This window comes from Maniola hyperantus, chromosome 28 (assembly GCF_902806685.2).
Source record: "Maniola hyperantus chromosome 28, iAphHyp1.2, whole genome shotgun sequence".
NCBI lineage: Eukaryota > Metazoa > Arthropoda > Insecta > Lepidoptera > Nymphalidae > Maniola > Maniola hyperantus.
The window spans coordinates 456,928-472,809 of NC_048563.1; the positions used below are offsets into that span (position 1 = coordinate 456,928).

Consider the following 15,882-nt stretch of genomic DNA (forward strand, 5'->3'; position numbering starts at 1 on the left):
AATAACAAATCTTTGCTTATTCAGCGTACGATTGTACAATTACTCAACCGGTTCCAATATAGCTAGGAGATAGCTCGTAAATTGTATTCTAGGCGGAGCATACCTACTTTTATTTAAACAAATAATTCCTTTGGGTTTCTCCAAGAAAATGAAACAAAAAGTAAGATGTATTAATTTTTATGAAATTTATTTTATAAAATATGTGCTCATTTCACAGTTAGGTGAAGAGAAATTGTCTTTTCTTATAATTTTTTATTTTAATGCACAATATTTTGAATCAATTAGTTACAAAACACAAAAGAAAACAGACTTCATAATTACAGAAAAAGAAACGACTTTACAAAATAAAGTCGTTAAAATTTAGCTAATATAATTAGGTACTTAGTTAAAACATTTACCCGAATTATAATAAAGTCTACTGGATCTGTCTGCTTTTGAAGCAATATCTAATATGTCGATTTTACTCTAATAATAATAAAAAGTTCACTAATTAGTCTCTCTACATATTAATATACTTAAAGCTAAACGGAAGCCGGGATATGTAAGCTAATTCAATTATAATAAGGGTAATAAAAATTAAGTAACTATACATAATTATACTGTTTACTACTTTATGGCCCACTTGCACAAGTGCAGTTAAAATATTTTGATATAATATAACGATTTAGTTAAATTTTGTAATGCTGACTGCATTACAAGCTTTGTCTTTTTGTGATTTTTGTATGTCTGCAAAAATGTCAAATCTATTCGTCAGATAAAATTCTTTCGGCGTTTGAAAAATTAGTCTTAAACGAATTAATATTACTTGGAGGCGGCGTACAACACAACAAAAGGTCGTACGTTTATGTGCAGCTTTACTTACATAACTTTTTAGGATGATTTAAGTATACTTTTATTTGTACTTATAAATTATAAATACATAAAGTTCACCATTTTTTGAAGCACGCCCGTACGCCCATAGGTGTCAATAGGTGCGTAAACGCCGCGCCAATATAGTATGACGTAGTCAATGCCACTACGCGTGTGTGTTACTCACACAAGCGTACCAATTCATCTTAACATTTTAAAATACAATTGGGTATTTGAGTACATCAAAAATAAATTATTTCTGTGATCTATATATATAAAAGGAAAAGGTGACTGACTGACTGACTGACTGAATGAATGACTGACTGACTGATCTATCAACGCACAGCTCAAACTACTGGACGGATCGGGCTGAAATTTGGCATGCAGATAGCTATTATGACGTAGGCATCCGCTAAGAAAGGATTTTTGAAAATTCAACTCCTAAGGGGGTGAAATAGGGTTTTGAAATTTTGTAGTCCACGCGGACGAAGTCGCGAGCATAAGCTAGTTATTAAATAAAAAAGTAAAAAGTACGTCATTATGATGTGACGTCACATTCCAGTAATTCATAGAATATCGCACACTACCTACGTGCACGTTTTGAAGTTTGATAAAAAGTTATTGATTTGACTAGTTGTCAAATACCATATTTAAGCAAAAAATTGGCTAGAATCCAGATCCATAAGGGCAGTTAAAATTGTGTTCTTTATTATTTTAGAAAAGTTATTGTGTAAACATTTTTCTATCTAACTTTTTCTCTAGTCTAAGACAATAGTTAAGTTTTAGTAATAAGTTAATTTTAACTTAGTTTTACGTTACTTTTAAACAATCGCACATCACTTACCCTCAAGTGAGATCGTGGTCAAGCGTTTAGTATTATAGAAAAAAGTACTAAATATCGAATTAAACTAACTATATAACGCGTAAATTTGGAATTTATAGAGTAGCGCTTGGCTGCAATCACACCTGGTGGCAAGTGATGATGCAGCCTAAGGAGTGCGCTTGTCTAGGGAGTTCAGAGATTGTGTATAACAGATTACAATAGGGAATATTCATGTAATTTTTTTATAATTTTAATTAACTTTTTACGGAGGAAAAAAATCAAGTAAATTTAAACCACACACACATATTCCTTATTTAGGTTTGTATGAATGTTTGTGAGAGGTCGATGAACTTTGTCAGCCCTAGCACAGACTATGGGCTATTTGGGCTGCAAACAGACAACACCAGTCTCCGCTTTTTATCTAGTGTAAATTGTTCACTTTTTATTTTGTCAAAATAAAAATAATATAATATATCTAAATATATATAAGAAAAAGGTGACTGACTGACTGACTGACTGATCTATCAACGCACAGCTCAAACTACTGGACGGATCGGGCTGAAATTTTGCATGCAAATAGCTATTATGACGTAGGCATCCGCTAAGAAAGGATTTTTGAAAATTCAACCCCTAAGGGGGTGAAATAGGGGTTTGAAATTTGTGTAGTCCACGCGGACGAAGTCGCGAGCATAAGCTAGTATAATACAATATTATTATTCACAATATCAAACCACAAATTGTGAACTTATTTTTTTTTTAAAGTTAGTAATCTATCTATAATTAATAAAATAACATAAAAGTTAATAACTCTTAAATAACATAATTCTTTCACGTGATACTTATTTCCTTAAAACGCATACAAACGCGAAAAGTTGATGGACATTTGTGAACTTATTTTTCTAAAGTTTGTAATTAATAAAAAAAAAAAAAATATACAGTCGAATTGAGAACCTCCTCCTTTTTTTGAAGTCGGTTAAAAATATCATAAAAGTTATTTGATCATTGCACCAATGCCCAAAACGTAATGAGCTTTTTTTTAACAAATCAAACATATCGACTTAAAAAAATAATTATAACTTACAATACGCGGCAGAAAGTAATGTACATCGTTTAGAAGGAGATAGCAGATTTGTGGAGCGCTGTCTCTGTCGTTGACACCGACATAACGTCATATAGGTATGAGTGACAGAGACAACGCTCTACAAAGCCGAAATGTCATTCTAAAGGCCGATATATAGTACGCGGACGAAAGTAATGTACATCGGCCTTTAGAATGACATATCGGCTTTGTAGAGCGTTGTCTCTGTCACTCATACCTATATGACGTTCTGTCAGTGTCAACGACAGCGACAATGCTTTACAAATCTGCTATCTCCTTCTAAAGGTCGATGAACATTACTTTCTGCCGCGTACTGTGAGTTATTATTAAAACAAAAAAGTATAGAAAAGTACTAATTTTTTTTCTTTTTTAGGACAGTGATAGATTTACTATGTACAGATAAACTTTATACAGTTCAAAAGTGCTTGCAAGACTTTTTTTATATTTTGTGTGCTTTTTTAAGTTTTTTTTATTTTTCATAAATTGACGGTTCAGTATTTTCACGGAACATACGGGAAAGTCTGCGTCACTCGACCGATAGCTCTGAAACAGAATGAAAAAATAAATATAAGTCTATGGTTCTTAAAGAATGTGTCTATGGTTGCTATGTATAGCATTCAATATCGCGTAGTATTATTCTAATGAACATTTGAAAAGAGCAACCGCCGAGTTTCTTGCTGGTTCTTCTCGGCATTCCGAAGGCCGAACCAGTGGTAAATTATTCTGACGATTCAAAAGCACTTGTAAAAGTTTATTTGGTTAAAAATTTATTCTATTCTATTCATTTCTATCTATTTGTCTATTTGGTAAGAAAATCCTGTAATGAGAAACTTTCCAGCATAAGTTCCAAAAATTTTTCATAGATGTCACTGTTCACATATACAGGGTGTAACCAGAACGCTAGCAAAAACGAATACAGGTGATAGTATTGATGAGAACTAATATGATACCACAAAAAAGAACGCGAAATAAAATACTAAAAAATTCTATAATTTTGGAAAAGTTTACGATCTCTGTCATTTGTATGGGATGACGCATTACGCAAGTCAAATCAAATCAAATCAAATCATTTATTTGCACGATTGCAGGTACAATGATGGTGTTACAGTGGTTTATTTACAGCTACAATCCGCCATACAGTGGGCATACAGAATTTATTTTCTTATTATCTATTATTAATAAGCTATTTTATAACTTTTTTTTTAGAATTATAATGTTCAACAGTCACATATCACATAATATAATATCACATGTCACATAATAATTATCTACCTATAATATATTAACCAAGAAATAATTTAAAAAATAGTCAATATAATATAATCACATCAAGTCAACTCTTATTAAAATACCTTAAGATTACTATTATTATTACCTACTACATAATTATAAATTGAGAGAGAGAGAGAGAGATAGATAGAGAGAGAGAGAGAGAGAGAGAGAGAGAGAGAGAGTAAGAGAGAATAAAAACATGGTTTCTCTCACCTGGTCCCCAATCCAGCAGTGAACAGCAGTCGCCTGCCCTTCACCAAGTACTCCGGGCAGCGCGCGAAACGGAAGATCACCGGCGCTGCCTCGCCCGCTCGTAGTACGTTGTTTGGTGACATTATACCCTGGGAATCAAGCATCTTGTATAGAAGCAGGCGTTAATTTACACTTGGTTGTCTGTCCGTCAAGAAACCTAGAGGGTACTACTTCACGTTGACCTACAATCATGAAAGGAGATTGCCCATTTTCTTAGGAGCTTTGGCCCCCCCCCAATATAATTGATATGTCACCATGGTTTTAATTTTATTTTGTAGACAAATAATTAACTCTTTATATTCTGCAAACGATTTCTATTTATTCACCCTGGTCATAAAGAAATCTTATTTTTTATATTGCTGATATTGAGGTTATATTTAATTAATACTTCTTCAAAATAAATGCATGTCTACGATTCTAACTGTAATTGTGGATATTTTCAATAATAGAGTGAAAAAAAGTCGTAATAAAACATAATCGTAAAAAAATAACACATTTTTTAAAAATTTAATTTAAGTTTTGACACGATGCCACAAAAGAGGGCCCGTTCACGGGCGATCTCCTTTGGCAGGTAAGAAAAGGTTTGAAAACCGTGAATTTGTGGTTAACGAATCACGAAAAACCTTTACCTTTACATTCTAAAACAGATTTCTATTAATTTTAATACTAAACTAGTTGACCCGGCGAACTTCGTAGCGCCTAACAGTCGATTCTTTTTCAGGCAATTTTTTAATTTTTTCTCTCCGTAAGAACCATTCTCGTACTTCAAGGAGTATTATGAAAAACGAATTAGCGAAATTAGTTCAGCTGTTCTCGAGATTTGCGATCAGCAACACATTCAGCGATTCATTTTTATATACAGAGATAGTTTTTGATTTATCGTGCAACATGTCGAAAAAAATACCCGAGTACGGAACCCTCGGTGCGCGAGTCTGACTCGCACTTGGCCGGATTTTTTATTTGAAGATAGGGATCCCTAAAAACAAATGGTATCATAAAGCATTTACACGCACGAAACGTTTTGCGTCATCATTCCTCATACGCATGGCTAAGGTTTGGAATACTCTTCTGCGATATGTTCTTCCTACCAATTACAACCCGGGTATCTTTAAAACAAGAGTGAATAGGTATCTTCTAGGTAAACGCGTCCCATCTTAGGCCACATCATCACTTCCCATCAGGTGTGATTGTGGTCAAGCGTATACCTATAATGAATAATATAAAAAAAAGCAATAGTATTCACCTCAATGATGGCCGTCTGCCATGTCACTCTCCAGGTCTAAAACTATACCCATGCAAAAAATCACGTCAACCTGTTGCTCCGTTGCAACGTGATTGAAGGACAAACCAACAAACCAACAAACCAACAATCAAACACACTTTCGCATTTATAATAAGGGTACTGATAGTTTTTGATTTATCGTGCAAAAAAAAAAACCCGAGTATGGAACCCTCGGTGCGCGAGTCTGACTCGCACTTGGCCGGATTTTTTATTTGAAGATAGGGATCCCTAAAAACAAATGGTGTTCACCTCAATGATGGCCGTCTGGCGCACGTTGCCCACGTGCACGGAGCACTGAAAGCCGGGGTAGATGGCAGTCGAGTGCCGCAGCACGTGTACTGACGCCTGCAAACAATCATCTACCGTTCAACATACACCCTGTATAGCCTTAACAGCCTATAGTACGACTTTTAACATACACCCTGTATAGCCTAACAGCCTATAGTACGAATTTTAACTTTCATCAATAGAGATATGAATATACACACTTTTAGGGTTCCGTTCCTCAAAAGGAAAAACGGAACCCATATAGGATCACTTTGTTGTCTGTCTGTTAAGAAACCTACAGGGTACTTCCCGTTGACCTAGAATCATGAAATTTGGCAGGTAGGTAGATCTTATAGCTGAGATTTGGGGAAAAATCTGAAAACCGTGAATTGAGGGTTAGATCACACAAAAAAAATTTAATTGTGGTCATGAACTAATAATTAGTATTTTCAACTTTCGAAGTAATTAACTATATCAAGTGGGGTATTATATGAAAGGTCTTCACCTGTATATTTTAAAACAGATCTTTATTTATTTTTATACATCATAGTTTTGGAATTATCGTGCGAAATGTCAAAAAAATACGACTGTAGTACGGAACCCTCATTGCGCGAGCCTGACTCGCACTTGGCCGGTTTTTTAACATAAAAATAATTTATTCACTACTAGATGATGCCCGCGACTTCGTCCGCGTGAATTAAGGTTTTTTGAAATCCTGTGGGAACTCTTCAACTTTCCGGGATAAAAAGTAGCCTATGTCCTTCACCGGGATATAAGCTAACTCTGTACCGAATTTCATCAAAATCGGTTGAACGGTTGGGAACGTGGTCGGAACGTGAAAAGCTAGCAGACAGACAGACAGACACAGTTTCGCATTTATAATATTAGTATGGATTTAAAAGTAAAATAAGTAAGTCTTACAAATACTATAGTCTTACCTCTTAATAGAATTGTCATATCCTATAACAATGTGTTCAGAAAAGCTAACCTAGTTTTTTTTCAACACTCCGCTTCATTATTTAAAAGCAAAATTAAAAACCACCTAATGAATCTTTAAATATTCTATAGTAATCCTACTGTGGAATATTTAAAGATTCATTTTGAAATTGTAGGGTACTAGTGTTAGTCTTAATTGTAGTTTTTATTGTTAGTTGTAAGAATTATTGTATGTTTAACTTATTGAGTAGGTAATTAGTTAGAATAGAATAGAATAGAATGTTTTTTTATTCATGTAAACTTTTTAAAAGTGCTTATGAATAGTCAGGTTTAATTTACCACTGGTTCGGAATGCCGTTCCTACCAAGAAGAACCAGCAAGAAACTCGGCGGTTGCTCTTTTTAATTTTTCAATTTACAATGTTATTATACCGTACTATACAAGCCATTGCAGCCCCGTGCATTGCTGGAGCGAGTCAAATCCAAGCTTTTTTATCGTTTACATAGTCTGCGACTGTATAATATGCTTTTTTTAGGAGCATACTTTTAACACATTTTTTAAACTTGTGTAAAGGCAAGTCTAAAATTGCTTGTGGAATTTTATTAATAATTATATAGTTAAGGTATTAATAATTATATATATATATATAGTTTAATTGTTATAGATTTTAGGTACACAAAGAATGTATACTATTTAGTTCTAGTTAAGCATGTTGAGTTAGCCTGTAAGTGAGTATACATTGATAGTCCTAAGTTTATATAAGTCGTCATAATTAGTTTTCTTTGTATACCGTTGGCTTCCTATTAAATAAAATAAAAATAAAATACTACTTACTTGGAAATAAATGCATCCCCTCGGATCATTAGGGTCTTCTAATACCACTAAGTCATCACAAACGCACATGTCATCACAAACTATCACATCTGTCACATATTCGCTATCATCATCAGACGTATACATGTTGGGGTTTTTCTCTATGCTTTTTGTTAGTTTTTGTAAGTTGGTAGCATTTTTTTCTATTTTCTGAACATTGGTAGCTTCTTTATGTTTGTCAGTGATTCGTTTTTCAATGTTGGTGACTTCTCCATCCATGGAATTTGTTTTGTTCTGAACGTTAGTTAAATCCTTGTCTATGATTATTTTCTGTATGTTGGCAGCACCTTTGTCTATGGTTTTAGTTAAATTGTTCTGAACGTTGGCAATGTCTTGGAGGACATTTTTGTGCTGTCTCCGCGCGTTTTTGCGATTCTTTTCAATGCTCTGTGATGTTTGTACTATTTCGTTTATCTGTAACAATATTAATTGATTTTAAAATGGCGGACGCTTACCTGTAGAGTCCAATAAATACAAGAAAACGTATTTTTAGGGTTCCGTACGTCAAAAAAGGAAAAACGGAACCCGTATTTTATTTTTAGTTTTTTATTTTATTTAATTTTATTTAACAGGAAAACTTACTTATAGGATCACTTTGTTGTGTCTGTCTGTCGGTCTGTCAAGAAACCTACAGGGTACTTCCCGTTGACCTAGATTCATGAAATTTGGGGAAAAATCTGAAAACCTTGAATTTGTGGTTACGTCACACAAAAAAATTAAATTGTGGTCGTGAACTAAAAATTAGTGTTTTCAATTGTTGAAGTAAGATAACTATATCAAGTTGGGTATCATATGAAAGGTATTCACATGTGCATTCTAAAACAGATTTTTATTTATTTTTATGCGACATAGGTAGTTTTTGAATTATCTTGCAAAATGTCGAAAAAATACGACTGTAGTACGGAGTTTTTTTTAAGTTATTAACCACACTATTTACTCGGACCCTACGTTACAGGTCATCTCCTAGTGTAGGGTCTACAGGTAAAAGTTCATGTAATGTACAAGTAAGCAAGTATACAGAGTCACTTATCACCATGACCTGTAATTTGTAATTGAACTAAATACTTATATTATCTAAAAAGAACAAAAAATTGTTGCGTGCATTCGTTGCGTACATGCGAAAGAAGTGAAACTTCTTTGGTTTATATATATATGTATTCATAAAATACGGTCAGTTATTTATTACCCTTATCATAAATTCGAAGGTGTATTTATTTGTCTGTTTGTTGGTTTGTCCTTCGATCACGCCGCAGCGGATTGATTTGATTTTCTTACATTGATATAGCTGTAGACCTGGAGAGTGACATAGGCTACTTTTTATCCCGGAAATTCGAAGTTCCTATGGGATTTTTGAAAACCTAAATCCAAGCAGAGTATTGTAATAAAAAATATGAAAACAATAGTTTCTTGTATGTTGTGAGTTTATTTGTATGCATTAGTAACAGAAAATAATGAAACCGAGCGAAGCGAGCGTTAAAAAATTACCTGTCGTCCTTTGCACTTGCCGGGCGGGCACCCTCCAAAGGTGGGCTTGTCGCAGTCACCACACTTGTACTTTTCGGGCACGGCAAGCAACACCATGCCCTGCCGCAGGTTGGGTGGGTAGTGGCTTAGACCTAGCGAGGCGCTCTGGCCCGCCTTCACACTACCACAGGGCACGCGGTTTCTGTAGATAGTCTTCACCGATATCTCCACGAATTCACCTGTGTCTAGCGGCCCTGGTGAAAACAAATAATAGGTTACAATAATTTAGATGAACCTTATACATTTTACCAATTCTCAATAATACGTTGTATACATGCGAAAGAAGCGAAACTTATGTAATTTATATTTATAACACACTCCTAATGAATACAATATTCATATTTTGTGCTCTTTATGATAACCAAGAAACCCCCCCCCCCCCCAAATATCAATTATGAAAAATTTCGAAATGGCGTCCACTTTAAAAAAAATTAATAACAGTTTTTCGTATGTGCAAGTGTTTATTTGCCCAAAAAACATGATTATTATCGTGATCCTGGAACCCCAGAATACATATAACAGTTTTGAAAGAAATCGATCAAATAAGAAAAAAGAACAAAATGGCTAGCACTTTTTATAATTTTGACAACAGTTTCCTCTTGTGTGATCATAATAACAAAAAAATTAATTAACAAAAAAAATAGATTAACAAAAAAAAAAAATTTTTTGAACCCTAAATATAGATTTTGAAAGAAAATGGAAGACAAAAAAAATATGTTAAAACTAAATTTAAGGAGAAATGTCAAAGGCGATAGTGTGAGGCCATCACACTTGAGTTTGTTGTGGGCTCTTCTCAGACCTGGGCGCGTTTGGAACCCTCGTAGCTTTAGTTTTAAGTTCGCGTAAAAATTATCATCATCCTACAAATGCAAACCGACTATCAAAAAGCGTAATTTTTTTACCTACTTTGAATAAACGTTTTGACTTTGACTTTGACTTTGATCAATATGAGGCCCCCTGTATATACAGACCTATGATCAAGTTGTCCCCCTCGTGCAGCTGTCCCCTGGCCAGCAGGCCCCCCACCACGGGTCCCGTCGACTCCCCCACGTGGAAAATCTCGTCGATTTGAAATTCACACGTTTCCTGGAAACAGATTTTTCATTTATACTACCGGATACTCGGCGTGTGCTACTACGCTAAAAGAACCCTAAAACATCCTCTCATTATTACCTTTCTAATGAAACTGATTTGGGACACATCGGTTGGATAGTCTTTAATGAACACAAGTAGAATCATTTTTTGTGTTTTACATATAGAGAAGACGACTAGTGGTTAACAGAAGCGAGTGTTATGAGGCTCTGACAAACGGACGGACGGATAAATATTTGCAAATTCAACCAAATAGACCCGTGAGACCCCGCTTTACTCACTTACAACTATTTAAATAAATAAAACACCCTGTCATCATCATGATCAACCCATCGCCACAGAGCACGGGTCTCCTCTCAGAGTGAGAAGATGTTTTGGCCATAGTCTACCACGCCTGGCCAGGTGCGGATTGGCAGACTTCACACACCTTTGAGAACATTATGGAGAACTCTCAGGCATGCAGGTTTCCTCACGATGTTTTCCTTCACCGTTTAAGCAAGTGATATTTAATTACTTAAAACACACTTAACTCCCAAAAAGTTAGAGATGCGTGCCCGGGATCGAACCCCTGACCTCCGCTTAGGAGGCCGACGTCCTAACCACTAGACTATCACAGCTTACAAACACCCTGTACACATATTCAAAGAACGAAACAACAAAAATAACGGCTTTTTACTATACTTTGACGACCTCCCTGGCGCAGTGGTGAGCGCTGTGGTCTTAATAGTGGGAGGTCCCGGGTTCGATTCCTGGCAGGGGTTTGGAATTTTATAATTTCTAAATTTCTGGTCTGGTCTGGGAGGCTTCGGCCGTGGCTAGTTACCAACCTACCGGCAAAGCCGTGCCGCCAAGCGATTTAGCGTTCCGGTACGATGCCGTGTAGAAACCAAAGGGAGAAATAAAAACTGCCATACCCCTTCCAGGTTAGCCCGCTATCATCACTTACCACCAGGTGAGATTGCAGTCAAGGGCTAAGGCTAAAGCCCCATTAGTACGTTAATTGTGTTATTTAATTGTGTTATAATAGAAAAAAAATTGCATGCCAGAAATGGCCGATTACATTGATTCTTACTTACCTTAAAAACTAACTACCATTGTGACATGTATTGTAGCAAAATAAAGGATTTATGATTTATGATTTATGATTTATATTTTTTATAACATGCCCCACTAGACCGTTGCGTCGTCGCGCGCGATGTCTCAACGGATCGACAGACAAGAGACGAAGCGGGAGGGAGGGTGATGCGCTCCATTACCAGAGGAGGAACTTAGACGAGCGTAACGACATTTTTTACCATCATGAGTGAACAGGAGATTGATATTGATTTTCTCAATAAGTGGCGTAATAAAAGCAACAAAAGAACACGTTTGTATCTATCCATTGCGAAGGTTGAACTGAGACGCAGAGAGTGTTCATCATCATCATCATCACATCGTGCGTCGTCGCAACGCAGGTGTGGCATACAATGCGCTGTTTCGTTACGACTGTTCGGGACACTGTGTGTACCGAACACTAAACTGTGCGGCGTCAGCAGTTTACGCAATCCTCGAGCTGGCGCCTAGCAGTTCACAAAGACAGTGCACCACCGGCCGCGCCGCGAATCGCACTCATCAATATCATTATCAAATCAATTATCAATTAGTATCATTAAAGGAGCTATCAAAGGACATTATCCGTTATCATTTCTATCATTATCACCAACCACCACATTTTTTGGTCCATCGAGCCTACCGTTCTCGGGCGGGACCTCGTAATTTTCGAGGGTTGTAATCAGTGACTTTGGTGAAGTTGTATCATTGACATTTTCAAAAATATATCAGTATCAGTGTACGTAATATAGACATTTTTCAAATATATTTTTTTTTATTTTTTTTTTGGACATTTTATCAGTGTATCATAGACATTTTGGACATTTTTATCTGAGATTTTCATCATCAGTGACAACTGGAGCAGCCAGGAAGTTGGCCATTATCATCAATATCAGTAAGCGGATATAACAAGTAAGGTGTTTTTTTATTTTTGATCACATCACTGTTATTATCAGAAGTAAAGAAGATAGACGCGACGCAACGCACTAATGGGGCCTCACCCTTACTTGTATCTGAATAAAAAAAAAACTTACATCTTCTGGTTTGTGCTGCACGCTATCCCCTGGCGGCTGGAGGGCCAGCAAGTACGCGTGGAGAGAGTTCAGTCCCACACCGCGAACGCAACTCACTGGGAAAACTGGCACCACCTCCATTTCCAACCTGCAAATGAAATTCTATTTTGGGATACCAGAATAAATTGTGAAAGACCATGGTACAAATTACGTAAGCGGCAACCGGAAGGATTTTTGAAGGAAACGAAGATAGGCTTTTACTAAATTTATATTCTTAAATCTTTACATTTTAACTTAACCTAACGTCTGCACTCTGCACCGAGGTTAGATGCAGAGTTTTACATAGTGACGACCTAAATCTAATCTAATCTAACCTAGCTAAGAGACTGCGTCAAGGTGTGACGACAGACTGCCCCTCTTCACATCTCTCACTTAGTTTAAATACCTTAATGTTAAAATATAGCTAAATCCCAATTAGTTGCGGAGTCACGTATGACAATGAGGTAGTTTCTTGCTGACGGCGCGCTGGACTCATGACCTAGTGACTTAGCCTTCAAAGATGGTTTGCTGCGTAAGTGATTTGAACTAGGTTATCGTTAGGATATGTAACATACACAATAACAAACGTCAAATGAAAGAAAAAAGCCTTGTGGTTCTGCTGTAAACAAAATAAATTCGAAGAGACATTTTTCTCTCTCTTACAAAAGAGATTGCCCATTTTCTTAGGAGCTTTGGACCCCCCCTAATATAATTTTTTATGTCACCATGGTTCTAATTTTATTTTGTAGACAAATAATTAACTCTTTATATTCTGCAAACGATTTCTATTTATTCACCCTGGTTATAAGGATATCTTATTTTTTATATATTTTTTTTAATATTACAATAAAACTTAAAGCTAGCCTATCTAATTACTATATAAATCATGACCGCGTGGAACGGTGCCAAGAATATTGGCTGCATTTCCGCGCTGGACAGCCAGGCTGATCCGTTGCGCAAAAAATGAGCCAGCCCTTCTGTCACCAGATGAGGCTATTAATCGCGGTGAAATGTCTCGTAAAAAATTTTTAGCACTAAGACTCCATGGCCCCAGGGTCTCCACGGCAAACGGCACAAAAATATATTGCTGATATTGAGGTTATATTTAATTAATACTTCTTCAAAATAAATGCATGTTTACGATTCTAACTGTAATTGTGGATATTTTCAATAATAGAGTGAAAAAAAGTCGTTATAAAACATAATCGTAAAAAAAATAACACATTTAAAAAAAAATTTAATTTAAGTTTTGACACGATGCCACAAAAGAGGGCCCATTCACGGGCGGTCTCCTTTTTAATGTATTTTGTAACAAACGTAGCATACTTTATCTAAGAACAAGCTGATGCTATGTGTTTGAAAATCCCGTGGGAACTTTTTAATGTCACTCTCCAGATATTTGACTATACTCATGCCAAAAATCTCGCCGATCCGTTGCTCCGTGGCGACGTGATTGAAGGACAAACCAACAAACCAACAAACAAACACACTACCGCATTAATAATAGGCGTAGTGATTGTGCATCACTATCCCACATAACTTCTTGTGGTAATCCCAAAAAAATATCCTAAGACAAAGAATTTTTCATGGAAAAGTTGTAAAAAAAGGGTTGTTAAATAAATATTAAAATAAAACTTTGGTTATGTATAGAGAACATTTTAGAACGCAGAGGAATGACTTACTCGTCTTCTTTCACTGTGTCTGTGGTGCTGTCTATGGCATCCAGTATAGACTTCTGCGGCACTACGCAGTTACGTGCGAGGTTCTCATCCGTTATTAATAATGGTTTCTGCAACAAACCATAGACAAAAGTCAAGATTTATGAGTTGAAAGTTCAAAGGGGTCGGGGAGATTTTGAGGTGAGGGAGGTTGTGGGGGCGGGGAGATGTGGGGGGTTTAGGGGATGGAGTTTCTTGAGATATTTACTCACCCTATTCGCTGGTTCCAGTAGCTGCGCTAGTCGTTGCACTACAGAAGTGACAGCTACATTTGCTAGCTCACATTTGTTTATTACTGCAAAGAATGGCATATCCAGGGCTAACAGTAGACCGATGTGCTCTTCTGTTATACGAGTTATACCTGCAGTGGCTGAGATCTGAAAACAAATATACCCTTAAGAAAAAAAGACGTGAGTTGTCATTACATCCAACAGAAGAGAAACAATATGATTAAAATAAAATCGATTATTTTTGAAAAATAAGAGTATTTATCCGGTTCGAAGGACCAATTTTAGCTGACTCCGACGACTCTCTCTGCATGGATTTACGATATTAAAAATCCTGTGGGAACTCTTTGATTTTCCGAGATAATAAGATGTAGTCTGTATCTCCAGATCAACTGTATGAATGCAAAAAATTTGGTCAATCTGTTGCTCTATTGCGGTGTGATTGAAGGACAAACCAACAAACAAACACTTTCACATTTATAATAATATGGGTAAGTGATCTACCTATTAGCACAGAATAATGTGGGGTATATTCAGTCAGACCGGTAGTGTAACAATTTGGGAACAATCCGGTGCGAAGGACCATTTTTGTTTCACTTGAATAGGCGATATTTACTCACCACAAGCATAGCAGAAGGCGTGACAGAAGCAAAGCTTGATTCTGTCTTGCAAATATAATTAAAAAATCGATTCTTTTTTTATTGAAAAACTAGCTTATGCTCGTGATTATGTTCACCTGGACTACACAAATTTCAAACCCCTATTTCACCCCTTAGTGATTGCATTTTCAAATATCATTTCTTAGCGGATGCCTACGTCATAATAGCTATATGTCCACTAGTTTGAGCTGTGCGTTGATAGATCAGTCAGTCAGTCACCTTTTTCCTTTTATATATTTAGATAAGGTTTGATTGAGTATCCGGTTCGAAGGACCATATTTGTTTCACTTGAATAGGCGATATTTACTCACCACAAGCATGGCGTAGTGCGGGGAATACCCGGTCAGACCGTGTAGGGTGGTCCTTTGATATTTACTGTGGCCAGCCAGATCCAGGAATGAAACCAGCTTGGCACTTCTTTCACCAATCCTCTCTGCTGTCATGAGTTCTGAACAGCCATAGTTTACCACGTTACCCTGAAAATATGTTATTTCATGTAAAACTAGCTGCCCCGGCGAACTTCGTACCGCCTTACAGTCGTTTTTTTTTTTTTTTTTTAATATATACTACTTATTCTGCTATTCCGGACACCGAGTCAGCTAGTAGGTAAGATAAAAAAGAAAAAAGAAAGTTGATTAGTCAACAATTACATTATGTCAAAAAGAAAAATTATAAAACACGTAAAATTCTTTTAATAGGCTACTTGACTCATATCTAATTTCGTCCAATAAATGATTATTTATTATAGTATTTTGCGTAAGACAACGAAATATATCAATAACAATTATTAAAAACGCAGGATGGATATATAAATCCAATTTAAAAAAATACAGTTTTTATTTTTATTTGAAACGCAGAAAACGCTGTC

The 15,882-nt window shown here is 36.0% G+C and overlaps 1 protein-coding gene across 1 annotated transcript in view; it reads right to left on the reverse strand.

Moving 5' to 3' along the window:
- Positions 1 to 161: 161 nt before the first annotated feature.
- Positions 162 to 15,882, reverse strand: part of LOC117995123 (GTP-binding protein 2-like) — a 33,490-nt gene continuing 17,769 nt past the window's right edge. Inside the window, exons 9-18 of the mRNA XM_034983120.2 lie at positions 15,326 to 15,490; positions 14,341 to 14,505; positions 14,093 to 14,199; positions 12,393 to 12,519; positions 10,149 to 10,263; positions 9,139 to 9,371; positions 7,615 to 8,067; positions 5,827 to 5,922; positions 4,257 to 4,384; positions 162 to 3,314 (exon numbers count right to left, since the gene is read on the reverse strand). Of these exons, the coding sequence (XP_034839011.1) occupies positions 3,272 to 3,314; positions 4,257 to 4,384; positions 5,827 to 5,922; positions 7,615 to 8,067; positions 9,139 to 9,371; positions 10,149 to 10,263; positions 12,393 to 12,519; positions 14,093 to 14,199; positions 14,341 to 14,505; positions 15,326 to 15,490 (1,632 nt within the window). The 3' untranslated portion in view covers positions 162 to 3,271. The remainder of the gene's footprint in view (positions 3,315 to 4,256; positions 4,385 to 5,826; positions 5,923 to 7,614; positions 8,068 to 9,138; positions 9,372 to 10,148; positions 10,264 to 12,392; positions 12,520 to 14,092; positions 14,200 to 14,340; positions 14,506 to 15,325; positions 15,491 to 15,882) is intronic.